At 35.5% G+C, this 16298-nt stretch overlaps 1 protein-coding gene across 2 annotated transcripts in view; it reads right to left on the bottom strand.

Moving 5' to 3' along the window:
* Positions 1 to 16298, bottom strand: part of TBC1D12 (TBC1 domain family member 12) — a 78703-nt gene that overhangs the window by 48657 nt on the left and 13748 nt on the right. The window contains exons 1-2 of one of the 2 annotated variants that reach the window (XM_045853987.1): positions 4615 to 4709; positions 1002 to 1038 (exon numbers count right to left, since the gene is read on the bottom strand). Coding sequence is in view for 1 of the 2 variants with exons in the window: in XM_045853986.1 (XP_045709942.1) it covers positions 4615 to 4738 (124 nt within the window). In the remaining variant the exon portion in view is untranslated. Of the gene's footprint in view, positions 1 to 1001; positions 1039 to 4614; positions 4739 to 16298 lie in introns of those variants that run through there. The other variant, XM_045853986.1, reaches the window with a different exon arrangement.

The following is a 16298-nucleotide window of genomic DNA, read 5'->3' as shown; positions in this document are numbered from 1 at the left end:
CTGGCGGGGAATCAAACCTGTGACATTTTGGTTCGCAGCCCGCACTCAATCCACTGAGCTACGCCAGCCAGGGCTGAACTCTTTTCAAATGTCCTAATGCTACACAGTCCAATAAAGTTAGTAACCAGAAAATCAAGCTTTAACATTTTTGAAATGGTTATATATTTAGCTACTGTTCACAAAGCACATGTATTCAAGTCCTTTCTATGTTACTGTTCCTACAGTACAAAAATTCCAAAAGCAAAGGTTTAAATGATGACAGTGACCTATTCTACTTTTACACAATTTAAAGTGCTCAGATTAAACCCTGGTCAGAGTGGCTCAGTTGGTTGAGTGCTGTCCTGCAAAGCCAAAGGTTGCTGCTTTGACTCCCAGTCAGGGCACATGTGTGGGTTGTAGGCCTGGCTCCGGTTGTTGGGATGCATGGGAGAGGCAACCAATCAATGTTTCTCTCCCTCTCTTTCCCCTTATCTTCCCTCCTCTCTAAAATAAATAAATAAAACCTTTAAAAATAAATTAATTAATAAAGTGCTCAGATTAAGAAATCAGTCTACTGTCTTAAAACTTTTTTTCCTTGCCTGTCAAAAGTTACATGAAAGGCATTCAATCACTGAACTAAAACTTCACTCAAAAAAAAAATACATGAATGATCAAAAATTTGAAACATCACCTAAGTACTACAATCTCATTTTCTCACTAAAGGTGCCAATATAAAAACAGTGCTTAGCAAAAAAAGAAAAAATTACTTTCCACTGAAAGATGGTCAGTTTGACATCAAAAGGGTTATACATATTCGATTTTGTATGCAATCATGTTCAAGTACACATAATGTGGCTCGTCTGTAATCATTCTCACTTGCAGTTTGGAGGTCATAAGATAAACTATGTGGCTGTATTCAAATTCAGCCTATTAATTTAGATAAAATGACTTAGGTCAATTGAGCTACAATATAACTGAAGTACTATTTATAATTAATAGACGCAATTTTTAACATGGCTCACCAACTGGTTCAAAAGGCCACAAGCAGGACTTTCACACCTGCAAGAGAACACATGTGATAATCCTCATAAAATAATACTATGAATATTCATGTGATTTGGGAAGTGACTAAGTTAAATGCCAAACTTGAATCAGTTTGACTTTGCTCTTATCCTAAAATGATTTTTATGTTTCTTTACTGTTAATTAATATGGAGAGCTAAAATTGATTAGATCTTGAATATAATTTACTATAAGAATACAGTTTAAAAATATGTAACCTACAATTACCTTTCACTTATAAACTTTATGTATCTCTGAAAAGCTATAGGTACACAACATGTGAAGTTAAATTAAGCAAAATAAAATATATACAGACATTTTGTTTTTAAAATGTTACAGAAAAATGTATGTAACACCATATATACACATGTAAAAGAATAATTATGTTTTCCACATGAAAAATAAATTTTAAAAAGCCTAAAAAGTGAAATGAGACATATCTTCTATAATGTTTTATATTTTATTGAGAATATAATCATGTGTTATTTGTGTAATCAAACAGAGGAAAAGTTTATAAATCAAACTTTACTTTCCTATATAATTAGTTTACAATCATGTATCTTTCCACTAAAGGAAAAAAGTCTGACCCAATAACATAACTATACTCATACTTCAAAATATGGCAAATATGTTCCAAATATCTGCTTTAAAAATTATTCTATAAAGTAATACTAGTACTCTAATCTCCAATAAATTTTACTGTTTTGTCACTTAAAAAGCAAGTAAAGCATTTTTAGAAAGCTCAAAGGAATTGATTATAGTACTTTTAGCACTGCTCAATTTTTCAGGCAGATTTACACTCGAATTACTAGCTACATTCACTTTCTACAGCCTTAATAATTTAACATCCTACCCTACAACACGACAGATGTGTCCTAACATTCTTCGTGGCTTTACTGGCAGTATCTTCATGTTTTATTTCTGATTCCAAACATGTAACATCCATTTGAAAGGAGTACAAGGTAAAGCAGCTAAAATATAGTTTTATATTAATAATGTTTTACAGAGTTTCAAAGTCAGGGCTGTTAAAAAATGTTTCATAGACATTTGTGTCTCAGACACACAAACTTGTAAACTTATTATTACATAATAAAATTATGTCCTCCTTGAGAATGACAATGGCAAAGAGGACAGCAAAGAGACAAATGGGAGCAGAGGACACACGGAAGTAGAAAGAGAAAGGGAGAGGCAGAAACATGTTTCATTACATGCTGGAAGAGATACATCTTAGAGGGTGGAAAAGGGTCAAAAGAACAATTTCACCATTATCACACCTCCCTAAAACAAAGAGACCCATGAAAAAGGCACCAAAATACATACTAGTAACTACACACAACCGAAAAGTTCAAAAATTAAAAGAAGTAGCTGGGAGAAATGACCATTTACCAAGCCAGAGAAGGCTCTGTACAGGACAGCAGCTGCATTTTAATTCCACTCCTTCCTATATGAAAATAAAAGTTCTCTTCCTAACCAGTCATCAAATTTTCACACAAGATACATAAAAAAGAGAGAATGTGGCTTTCCAAAACCAAAAACAGCAGATTAAAGGCATACAGAATGTCAATAAACAGATAATTATCCACCCAGTAATTTATTTAGGTACCTACAATAAGATGTTGTATAATGTTAGTTTACATAAAGATATAAAAATGTACCACACATGCATATTCAAGATAAACTACCATAAAGAATACAAACCTTCAATTGCAAGACCACTGTTTTGCCTCTAGAGGGCGAACTTGGTCTTCTGGAAAACTCTAAACAAGAGAAGTTACTTTCAGACTTTACAAAAAAAAAAAAGTTAAATTTAAGATGCTGAGATAGCAAAGATTCCCAAACTTTCTTGGTTAACAGTACCCTTAAAGTCTCTGTAATTTTTTCATGGTGTCCCCCAAACCAACAAAGCTATCTAGTCATTCTGTTTAATAACTACAGTAGTTACGTCCAATAATTTAATAGGATTTATGTACTAAACTTAGTAGCCATTTGAAAAAATAATATACTTAAAGACAAAAAGTTCTATTTCACTCTTTAAAAACTACAATTAATAACTAATTGGGCATCTATATCTGTTATGCACTATATAATTTCACAAAACTTGAAATCAGATTGGACACCATCACCCTCATTTCCTGTTCCACACTGATGTATGCATGGTATCTGATTTTTATTAAAACAACCTCAGAACCAGATTCACAAAGATATGATGCCACAGAAAAGAATACAGTGCCATTTAATACTGAAATTTCATATTATCTCAAGCTGATAGTCTGTATCTATCTGACAGATGTGGAATATCACTGACCTACATTAGCTGCAGCACATGGGGTACCTGAGCACACACCTTGGCAATCAGCATAGCTTTTAAGTCCCAGCAGCTACTTAAACTAGTCAATATTTTAATTAATTGTAAATAAAATTAACTATAACAAATGTTTTTAAAGATCTAAAAATTATTTTCTTATATTACTTGGGAAACCAGTTTTTCTTTTGAGCATAAAAGGAACACTATTAAACTCTTAAAGGAAGATATTTTTTTCCAATTTGAATGATGGTTATTGCCTCATTCAAATGATGGTAATTGTTTTTTATAATGCTGGTTTTGTTAATCTGATAAACTGCACTGGGAAGCAGAGAAATAGGAAATTTATTATATTACTCTTTCTAAGCAATATGTTCTCCTAACTTTCTGGGCAATAAGTTCTCCTAACTTAAAAATGCTACAACGTGATCCACTCTTGCTGCTTTCCAGTCTTGTTGTCTCCTAGCACTGTTATGGCAGGGGTGTCACACTCATTTTCACCATGGACCACACCAGCCTCATGGTTGCCTCACGGTTGCCTTCAAAGAGCTGAATTAATTTTAGGACTGTATAAATGTAACTACTCCTTAACAGTTAAGCGAGAGCTCAGCGCTGCCACTGGGTGGAAACAAGGTGCGGAGTGGGATAAGACAAGGTTGAGGGCCGTATTCTGCCCACAGGCCTTGTGTTTGTCACCTGTGTGTTAAGGAGTCAAATAAGATCTGAAATTCTTAAAAGTGCAAGAATATGAATAGTAATATAGATATTAGAAGAATTAGCTCCTAAATTACTAGACTAGATTATGTACCCTCCCATCTCACAAAGTCCTTGGTATGGGCAGAACACCAGAAAAGTAACCAAGAAAAGAGTTCAATTTCAAAATCTACTCAGTTTTTTCTTTTTACTGTTTCATAAGTTCACAACTAACTATATCCATAAAATCTGTGCAGTTGGCAAATGCTACCATGTTCAATTAGAAGTCAAAGCATGTGGTGAGAGTAGTGAGCTAACCACCACCAAAGCAACAACAAAAAGCTATCCAAGTAGTAACTAAGAAACAAAATCAATGCTCTATTGGAGAATTTTCACAGCCATAAAAGATAATTGAAAAATGTGCCATATTTTTAAAAGTAAATATTAATATTACTACATGTATCTATAATCCCAAAATTTTTTATGTATATAAAGATAAATGAAAGCAGAATATGGTTAATTATCAAGAAAAGAATTCTGAAAAGCTAAGACAAACCACATGGTCATGTTAGTACTTACCTGCTGAATAATTTTGGAAGTTTTCTGAAGATTCTCTCTGGGTGGGACTTTACCAAATAATTTCCAGCCAGGAGCACTATGGACAACTGATTTGAGGTCCTTTGTCCTTTTTAGAAAAAGGTTTCTGAAACACAGAAAAGTTACATGAATTGTGTTTTTTATAACCAGGGAACTACTTACTAATAATTTTTAAAGTATGTTTATTCCCAAGACAAACACAAAGTAATTTTAAATAAAACTATTTCTATCACTTATAACAATACTATTAGACTAACAAGACTCAAGAATACTTGGCTACATAGAAATATTAAAAGAATCATCAAAAGAGACATTAGAGAAATAAATAAATTGGAAAGAAAATGACAGCTAAAATAAAATGTAAATATTTGCTTTGAATCAGCAAATATGTCACTTTGAATCAGCTACAAAGTGACAAACTATACATGCACTTAACAATAAAAGCCAAGAAACTGAGAACAAAAAAAGTTCAAGAGAACCTGTAAAAAATATATAAAGGATTAAGTAAAAATCTTTTGGGAACATATTATTTAATGATTTTCAGTAGTAATTTGTTATTGTTTATAACAAAAAGGGTATCAAGTGATCCTCCATTGTCATAAAATAGATATATGTAAATTGTACATTGTCTTTTTCTAGGACAGGTATGTACAAGAAAGCTCACTGCAAGAATATATAACTAAAGAAGAAAATTTCTCACTGAAAAGGATAAAAAGGGAAAAAATGAAATAAATAACCTCCACAATAAAAAAACCTAGTTCCAATATTTATTATAGTACCATTACATATAAGATCAAAATGAAGTTTAAATTCTCATTAAATCATTTTTTTAAAAAGCCAAATACTTTAAATTTACATAATCCAAAAACTCTGGCTACCATAATAAATTTCCAAAACAGAAATGAGCCAGAGGTATCCAATTGCTAAGAAAGGCCATCAGATAATGTTCCACATTAATTTCTTATGCCATTAAGAAATTTTGGATTGGGTTTTCAGTTTACCTCCTGCCACAAAAACTACTTTCAATGCAGCTAACTGGCATATAGCAGCAATAAAAAGTAATTTAAAAATATTGTTGGATTGAGCGCGGGCTGTGAACCAGGCATCGCAGGTTCGATTCCAGTCAGGGTTCTTGCCTAGGTTGCAGACCATAGCCCCCAACAACTGCACATATCTCTCTCTCTCTCTCTCTCTCTCTCTCTCTCTCTCTTTCTCCTCTCTCTTCTCTCTCTCTCTGTCTCTCTCTCTCCCTTCCCTCTCTAAAAATAAATACATAAAATCTTTTAAAAAAATATTGTTACAAAGGCATGGAATTGTATTAAAACAATGTTCCAGGCCTGGCCAAGCTGTTCAGTTGCTTAGAGGATAGACCCAATATACCAAGATTGCAGTTTCAATCTCTGGTCAGGGACATACAAATAATCAACCAATGAATGCATCAATTAGTGGAATAACAAATCATTGTTTCTCTCTGTCTGTCTGTTTCTCTCAGTTCAATAAATAAAAATAATAAATAGAAATAAAAAAAACAACATTACAGACCAATGGGCTTCTACCAGTTAGCCTAGGAAGAGAATTACCACTTCACTAAATTTTAAGGGGAAACCCCAATAAAAAGGTATATAAGTAAGCCAGAAATGTATAATGCTCTGTTTTGTTCTTATTTACCATCCTGTGTCCACCAGTCCACTGGCAGGAACTGGTGAAGTACAGGTCCCAATGCAAATAAATGTGTGGGACTAGGTTCCTCATCACCTTTTCAAACCACAGACAGGCAGACACACACATTCTCTCTCTCTCTCTCTCTCTCTCTCTCACACACACACACACACACACACACACACTCTCTCTCTCTCTCTCTCTCTCTCTCTCTCTCTCTCCCTTTTTCCCTATCCCCCAAGATATTCAAATTTCTTAAATGTAAATCAACAACAAAGGCTTCTCAGCAAAACAAAGTAAATGTGTCCAAACAGCCCTGACCAGTGTGGCTCAGTGGGTCGGGCACCATCCCACAGAGCAAAAGGTCTCCCAGTTCGACTCCTGGTCAGGACACATATCTAGGTTGCAGGTTCGTCCCCATTTGGTCGGAGGGGCAAGAAGCAACTGATCCATGCTTCTCTTCTTCTCTTTCTCCCTCCCTTCCCCTCTCTCTAAAACTAATAATAAAATAAACATGTAAATGTGACCAAGCACACACACACAAAAGATAGGACAATTCTTTCTCTCTGGATTCCAGTAGTAGAGCTTGACTGTACACATGAGATTTATATGGCAGTACTGGGGGAAAGGATCACTCTTTATATTCTTCTAATTTGGGGGGGAAGGGCAGAAGGGAGGGACACTTCTAGCTCCTCTGTGCACCCTTACTCATCTTCACCTGTGGAGTTGAAATCTAGTGACAGACATTGCTGACGAACAGCAGAGAGGATTCAGTTTGTTCTGCTTTCCTAATACGAGGCTAAATGAGTTTCCTCTCTACCCCTCTGTCCCTGATCCCCACAGGAAAGGCTATGCTGTGCTAGTAACTAGCTGGATACATTTAAATCAGGTGAAGTATTAGGAGGCCCACTGCAACCAAGGACATGCCTTTTGAGCCATTTTTCAACAGTGTTAAAGCCAATGTTTTGAGGTTTCATTTGTGTGTGTCCTATGTCTTTTTTTCTCACTGATTCCAAACATAGAGGAGCTGATAAAGAAGTGTTATTTACTGATTCTGCCTAAACCCCAGTCAAGTTTTTATAAGTTGTAAAGTATCTTACTTTTCAGATATGCTGGAAATATTTAAAAATATTTACACATACTATTTACACATACATATTTACTCTGTGTTCACATATACAACTATCTACACACACAGAGACAAAAACACACCATCTTCCATTCTCTCTACTAATTTGTGTTCACCCTTTTTAGCAAAAAGAAATTAAGAAAATCTGTTGTACCAGTTGAGAATAGCAGTTCAATATTTCCATAGTGCTGAAACATAAAAAAGAAAAAATAAGAGGCACACCAAGAAAAAAACTGATGTGGGGATTAGAAGAGAAAGATGGAGGGGAAATAAAGGCTTAGCCTTCTCTGTTAGTGGCTTTTATAATAAAGGTTGATGAATGCATGACTCTTGCTTATTAATGCCTGTTAATATTTGCTTCACATATGTGTCTCTGTTTCATTTTTCTAACATTTCTTTTATCACACACATAGTTACATGTAAGAGTCCGACCACTTACCTACTACACCTTACTAAAAAATAAAGCTAACCTAAAGGAGCAAAATTTATTCACACCACATAAGCTCTCTGCTCATGATTTCTAACATTGCAGAATCTCCAGTGCTTGGGTCATTAAGAATTGGCAAACCACTCACTTACAAACTAAGACAAAGTCATGTAAATTCCACAGTTTCTCAGACTTGAATTTGACACTACAGAAAACGAGCTAATTCTGAATTTTCTTCCTGCCAATAATGTCAGCTCTAGCCTAAAAAAAAACAACTCACTGTTTTTACTAACATTTACATCTATGACTATTTTCACTTTTTAGGGTCATTAGATAAATTCTGATCATCATTTAAATGGAGTTGAACATTAAAAAGGGGTCACAATACTTTTCTAAACAGGAAAAAATCATACTTCAATCAAAAGAGTGAAATCAGTTTGAAAAATTAGAAACCATGACCTGCTCTTCAAACTGTCTCAATAGAAGTTGTACTACTGAAAACACATCAACTTCCTGGACTTTATGCTAAGTTTCCCCAAAGTATAATACAAAGTCAAACAGCAAACATTATCTAGGGATCATGGAATGCCACAGTTGACTACATAATTAATTCAAAGTGTAAGTACTGTGTCTTTAAAATGCAGTACTTTGGCTACTCTCGAGTATTCTGGGTTAAAGATCTGGCATGAAGATTACTTACATTCTTTCCAAACCTAAATCATTTTTCACTTGGAAAAGACTTTCAGCTGACTATACACACAAAAAAGTACTTTTTCTGTTTTTGTTTTTTGACAGGCAACTTAAGCTTTTTTAATTTCAAGAATTTTCTTTCTCAGGCTGTTTATGGCTCTTGTCTTTGTCATTGTTACATATCCTGAAAATTAAAAAATAATACAGATTTTTATTTAATACACACTGCTTGTAACCTATTTCCATAGATCAGACTATCTCACACATACACACACACACACAAGACAGGCTTCAATATCATTTACTGTTTGTCAAAAATAGTATTTCAAGGCTGAGCGCAAGTTATAATTTTTTTTAAGTATGTTAGAACTGCCAAGGACTTCAGAGAGCAACCACGCCAAAAGTTCTTTATCAAGAATTAATAACTCTACATGAATGGGCCAGAGGAGGTCCATAAGCCTCCTCAAACTATATGCACAATTTGAAGTAAACAGTGTGTTTATGAATATTTTTCTTGGGCAGCTATCTAGATCTTTCATCAAATTCTCCAAGGAATGAATACACCACCCACCACCCCCAAGAAAGGTTGATGAGCCACTTGCCAAGGTTACACCACTAACTAGTACTGGAGCCAGGTCTCTTGCAGTTCCTTTTCTTCCTAATCTTGTTTGTGTCATCACAGAACAATCAAGATGTAACAGTGTCACAACCATCTCTGTTTTCTTTCATACTACACACTGCCAAAAGTCCTCTTGATATTAATTTAAACCGTTCAAAAATATAAATTATTTTCTGCTTCTGTGTGTGTTCACATCAGCAAGTTACCTTATGATACCATAAGGTATGTCTTATTTGTTACAGTAATTAAGTTTCAGGCATTATCTTACTGATTGAGATCTTTTTATTCTTTTGTTGCAGGGAGAGAACAAAACTGAATATAATCAAGGAAAAAGAAAAAAGCAATTATAAAAATATTCTTGCTTCTGTGCTGGATACTATTTATATTCTCTATCAAATGCTTCATTAAGAGAATCTCCATTGCTTTAAGCCCAATGTAGTATATAAGACATTCAGAGGGGAGATAGAAACCACCAGAAGAAGAGGAAAAGTATAGGAATGACACTTTGGACAAGAATATAAACAGTAACAAGGGACAATATGCAAAATAATAGCAAAATATTCTAGTCAGCAGATGTAAGCTATCTTTTAACCCTAAGAGAAAGTTATGAAACAAAGGCAAGATGATGGCTGATGATGATGAATAAAACTAACCACATGTGTAAATACTTTTCCACTTACGCCTCTTGTATATAAATAAAACAGAAACTATGTTAGTGTTTTTATTTACAATTAGAGTAAGCAAATATTTAATCTTCATAATGGGTACAGGATTTTCTTCTGAGATAACAAAAATGTTCTAAAATTGATTGTGGTGATGTTTACACAACTCTGAATATACTAAAAACCACTGAATTATGTACACTTTAAATATATGAGTTGTATGGTATGTGAATTATATCTCAATAAAGCTGTCATTTTTTAAGTGAAAAAATATCAAGTGACAATATGTGAAAAGAAAAACAAGACCAAGTAGGGTTTATCCCAGAAATGCAAGGCTCATTCAATGCTCAAAAGTCAGTCAATGTAATTCACTATAGTAACAGCCTAAAGAAGAAATCCCACATGCTCATATCAACTGATACATTTGACAATATCATAAATCCATTCCTGACTTAAAAATACTCAGAAAATTGGAATAGAATAAAAGTACCTAGTTAAGGGCATCTACAAAACAAAAAACAAATAAACAAACAAAACCCTCTCTCTCTAAAATCAATTTTTAAAATTAAAAAAATCCTATAGCTATTATCATAAAATCATGAAAGACCAAATGTTTTGGAGATTGGAAACAAAGTAAGGATGTCCAGCCACAATCATCACTTCCATTCAAAATCATTCTGAAAGTCCTACCCAGTACAATGAGGCAAGAAAAATAGGCTTTACAGATTTTAAAAAAAATGATTACATTTTCTCTGTTTGCAGACATTACTATTTACATAAACAATCCCATAGGATCCACAAAAAAGTTCCTACAACTATTAACTAAGTTTAGCACAGAGCTATTAGATATAAGGCAAACAAAAATCAATCCTATTTCTATATATGGTATTAGCAATGAATAATTAGAAACTGAAATTTTTTAAATGCATCATTTATAATAGCTCCAAAAACTATTAAATCTAACAAAACATGAGTAGGATGCGTATGTTAAAAACTACATAAAACTAATGAAGGAAATTTAAAAAGGACCCAAATAATTGGAGAGATATATTGGGTTCAAGAAATGGAAGATAAAACAAAGTAAAGATGTCAATTCTCCCCTAATTAACAAGGATTATCTGTGGATACAGACAAGCTGATTCCAAAAATGATATGAAAAGGCAAAGGAGGCTGTGAAACTGCCCCAGGAGCTGGAGCTGTCATAACCCCTACTTTTATACTTCCCACTGCAACCAAGAAAGGTTGTTAGTACTATTGTTTAAAAAAAAAAAAAGTAGGCAAAAGAATAGAACAGCCAGAACAATTTTTCAAACTTATTTAGATTTACCCTCTGCACTAGAATGTGAGCTCTGTTCACCACTGTACCCCTGGTTCTGTGCTTGCACACATGGATGAAAGTCTGCCAACTTGGGGAGGGGCACTACACAGAAAAAAATCACTTTTGTCCTCACACTTAGTCATTTTAGTCCATTCTGGCTGCTATAACAAAATACCATAGACTTTGTGGCTTATAAATAACAGAAACTTATATCTTACAGTCTGGAAGCTGGGAAGTCCAAGATGCAGAATCTGGTGAGAGTCCACTTCCTGGCCTACAGACTACCACCTTTTCCCCATGCTCCCACAGGGCAGAAGGGGTGAGAGCACTCTCTGGGGCTTCTTTTACCAGGGTACCAATCCTATTCATGAGGGCTCCACCCTCGTGACCTAAGTACCTGCCAAAGGCTCTACCTCCAAATACTGTCATACAGGGGATTATGTTTCAACATAGGAACTTTGGGGTAACACATTCAGTCTACAGCATTAGTTTAATGGAGGAGTGAAATCTGGTGAGCCACTACTTCTATGAAACTTTCTCCTCTGTAAGCTATTTCTTCTAGGAATTATTCTCTTCTGATACTCTTCACTTCCTGCTTTATATAACTGATCTTAATGCTACAATAATTCTATAAATGGATGAAAACAAAATCTGTGTAACCTTCACAATGCTCTGCATATAAGGTATTTAAGCACTCAGAAAATATTTTATTTTTTAAACTAACATGGAATAAAAATTGGCTGTCTTTTTTGCCATACATATAGATGTAACTACCACAAAAATTGAGGTATAGAACATTTTATCACCCCCAAAAAACTGCATCGTACTAATTCTTTGTAGTTACTCTCTCTCCCCTAACCCCTGAAAAGCACTGAAATGAGTCTGAAGATGAACTTAAAGATAAATTCAGTGCCAAAGGAGTAAATCTTGCTTCTCCCATCCCATGCTCCCTACTAGCATCACATCATAGCACTTCAATTTATGTTTGCAATATGATTGCCATGTCTTTAACAGTAAAGCTTAACACTACCTCCTTCTTTTCCTGCTATGTAGTCAGTGCCCAAATATGCTTGCTAAATATACAAGGGAAGGTTCAGACAAACCGAAATTAGAGGAAAAGGAATGACAGATGTCTCATTCTGTCTAGTATAAATGACAAAGTACAAGCAGAAAAGAATAGAGCATTTAATATCCTTGCCCCCCAAATCCTCAAATTCCTAATATCTATGGAAAAGTTTTAATTCCTTATCTTTTTTAAAAAGATTTATTTATTTTTAGAGAGGGGAAGGGAAGGAGAAAGAGAGGGAGAGAAACATCAGTGTGTGGTTGCCTCTCACGCCCCCCCTACTGGGAACCTGGCCCACAACCCAGGCTTGTGCCCTGACTGGGAATCAAACCGGCAGCCCTTTGGTTCACAGGCCAGCACTCAATCCACTGAGCCATACCAGTCAGGGCTAATTCTTAATCTTTTTAAAAAAATTTTTACTTATTTATGTTTAGAGAGAGGTAAGGGGAGAGAGAAACATCAATCGGTTACCTCTCGCATGCACTGAGAGCAGGGGTTCAACTTACAACCCTGGTATGTGCCCTGACCAAGAATCAAACCAGTGACCTTTCACTTTGTAGTACGGTGTCCAACCAACTGAGCCACACCAGTCAGGGCTTTAATTCTTTTCCTTAACATTAAAGACTCTTTGCAAATTGTACCCAAATTATCTTTCCAACATCATTTCTTACTACTCTTTCTAAGTAGGATAAATACAGGGTCCACCACAAATAACTGCCCTTTTTACTACAAAATCTGTATTAAGCAGAAAACTAAATTCCACTGGTTCAGGCTTTTAAACCAAAATACAAAGATATTGTTCATGCTCTGCCCAATATGACTCAGGGGGCTGGGCATCATCCTGCAAACCAAAAGGTTGCCAGTTCAATTCCCAATTAGGGCTGCATAGCAGGCCAGACCCCTGGTTGCAGGAGTGAGAGACAACCAATCAATGTTTCTCTCCTTCTCTTTCTCCCTCCCTTCCCCTCTCTCTAAAAATAAATAAATAAAATAGAGTGCAAGAAAAAGTTAGATGCATTTTAGTTCTACTAAGATTGAGAGTAATTTGTTTTGCTAATTAGAAAAGCTAGTCTAAGGTCATACCACCCTGAACACACCCAATTTTGTTTGATCTTGGAAGCTAAGCAGGGCTGGGCCTGGTTAGTACTGCCCTGGCTGATGTAGCTCATTTGGCTGGAGCATTGTCCTGCAAACTGGAAGGTTGTGGATTCAATTCCCAGTCAGGGCACATGTCTAGGTTGCGGGTCTGGTCCCTGGTCAGGGCAACAGATCAATGTTTCTCTCCCTCCCTTTCCCTCTCTCTAAAGTCAATAAGCATATCTTCAGGTAAGTATTAAAAAAAAAAAGAAAGAAAGAGAAGCTAAAGAATTTACTTCACAAGTGGAAAACTATAAAGGATACTTCAAAACTAGCAATAGCATTAAGGCAATATTTGTAATACAAAGTTGAACACTTCTTTCACATTTTAATATTACCAGTTGCAAATGGTCTATTACGGATTTTACCACAATCTATGTGTTAGTCCTTTAAATATGGACTGTATTGCAAACACACTAGTAACAACAGTTTTAGGCTTCACCAAAATTAAATTGATACAACTACATCTACCCAAAGATGATCAAATTTAGGGGTGGCAGACCCCAAGTCGTTAAAAAGAGTACCAGAGGTGAAAACATTCATTCATGCCTATTTGTACAAACCTCAACTATTTACATATTATGTCTATTTGCCTGAGGATGATTCTTTTATACCTAGGATGCTGCTTACAGTTAACACACAACTGAACATGTTTAGTTGGCTTTTTGATGTATTTCAGCTATGATTCCCCTCCAACATTCAATTCTTCAGTTCCATCTTACATCGGCACAACTGATTTCTCCCCTACAGAAACATCTCCCAAAACAGATACCAAACATACTTTGAGAAATGATACCATTAAAGTAACAAGTGGAGAGCCTCCCAAAGTGAACCACTACACAGGTTCCAATAATTTGACTATATAGATTCTGGTACCTTCTAAAAAGTTTTTAATTCAATAAATTTTCATATTCTTATTATATTAGGCTTTATGTCTGTATGCAGAGACAAAAAAAGATATGTTCCCTATCTCCAGGGAGTATGCATCATAGTAGAACAGACACATATACATACAAGTAATTATGGAAGTCGCAATACTTCATTTTTACTCCATTCAATCCTCAAAAATGGCAGATGTGTATACTGCCACCATTCACTTTTATGAAGCAATGTATAGAATTTGTGCATTGAGTATAGAGACTTGATTTTCCAACTTTATACTCTCAGGGTTTTCCCAGAAGTTTTCCCTTTCTGATCCATGACAGCAAAACAACTAGCCTAACAGCCATTCTGGCTCTTTTTCCCCCTCACTAAATTCCTTACAAAACATGGTAGACATAATTTTTCACATGACTCTTCCATTTTCATGCCATCCCATTTCCCTCAAAACAAAAATCAGATTCAAAGTTTACCTTCATTAAAGCTTCACAAAAAGCCTACCAGTATAATAAGAACATGGAGGTCTGTCCAGAAAGTATCCAGCCACATACTATGAAAAAGAGATGTTTATTGAGAAAGATACAGATACAAGAAACAGTCTACAGTCATACCACCCTGAACACACCGATCTTGTCTGATCTCAGAAGCTAAGCAGGGCTGGGCCTGGTTAGTACTTGGATGGGAGACAAGATACAAGAAATATTGTACAAAGGACAATGACACCTCTCAGTACTCTTCAAAGTAGGCACCTTGAGACCTCAACACACTTCTCCCAATTGCTATCAGCTGTCCTGTCATATTTTTCTGAACCTCATCAACAGTCTGAAATCTCTTCATTTCAAAGGTGATTTTAGTTTTGGGAAAAGCCAGAAGTCCAGGGTGCCAAATCTGGGCCACAGCAGGGCTGAGTCACCTGTGGGTGATATGATGTTTTGCCAAAAAAACTCTGCATCAGATGTGATAAACAAGCAGGCGCGTTGTCATGATGAAGCTGCCAATAACCAGCTGCCCAAAGATGTGGCCTCCTGAATCATCTGAATAGTTTCCACAGAGGAATGTTCAAGCCTAATGCAAAATTTGATGCAGATTCGTTGCTCTACTCACTCAGGCATTTTGAATGGGACGGCTACAGTACACATGCCCACTCAATGGTGTCTACTGCCCCCACTGATTAGTATGGAGAGGTCATCATTGTTCATGCACATGTATTCCAGTCCACTCTCCTTGGCTGCCAGGTTACATAAATGTCACGCAAACCGTTCTCATTATATTAATAAGGGCTGGACTTTTTCTGAACAGACTTTTTATGTTACTCAAACTGTTAGCTACTCCTAGCAAGGAATGAATTTAATGTTATTTAAATCAATTATCTGGATATTACATTCTAATAAAGAAACTTCTAAGCACCTATAAACTACCACAAATGTATTCAAGCCCCAGTTTCTTACGTCCCAAATCATGTGCCACACTGCTACAAGAGTGACTGTTCTAATGCGCAATTCGAACCACATTGCTAATGTTTTAAAAATCCATCAGTGGTCCTATGCCCTTCATGTAACCAATCTAAATTGCTTAGTTCTGGTTGTTACACACACTCCAAAATTTAGCCCTAACCATTTGCCTTAGTTTTTGATACTATATCTCACCTGCCTCAGGACAGTCACACTAATGAGCATCTGCAGTCCCAAAAGTGCTGTGCTGTTTCATGTATAAATTCTGCATGTGCTGTTGTGTGCCTGTACTGTCCTCAGCCTCATTCCAACCTAAACCCTCATTACTAAAAGACCAGGCATTCATGTTTAATCTCCATGAAGAGTACCCTGACTTCCCATCCCAAAGTTAATCATACTCCTTCAGTGCTACTGCTACATCCTTGTAGCTTCCTTTACAACACTCATCAGGTAATACTGCAAATATTGATTTATATGACTCCCTTATCTTAAGTTTATTAATATTGTTTATCTGATTTCCTTAGTGCCTCACTTAAGTAATAAGGCTCAACAGCACTGTGAATAAATAAATGATAAGAAAATTGCAAACTACCAAGAACTGTCTATGGTTAGCTAGGAGGATTTGTAAG

Source organism: Phyllostomus hastatus, unplaced genomic scaffold (assembly GCF_019186645.2).
Source record: "Phyllostomus hastatus isolate PE091 unplaced genomic scaffold, TTU_PhHast_1.1 phas_scaffold_1066, whole genome shotgun sequence".
Lineage (NCBI taxonomy): Eukaryota > Metazoa > Chordata > Mammalia > Chiroptera > Phyllostomidae > Phyllostomus > Phyllostomus hastatus.
This window is presented reverse-complemented; position numbering and strand designations above follow the sequence as displayed.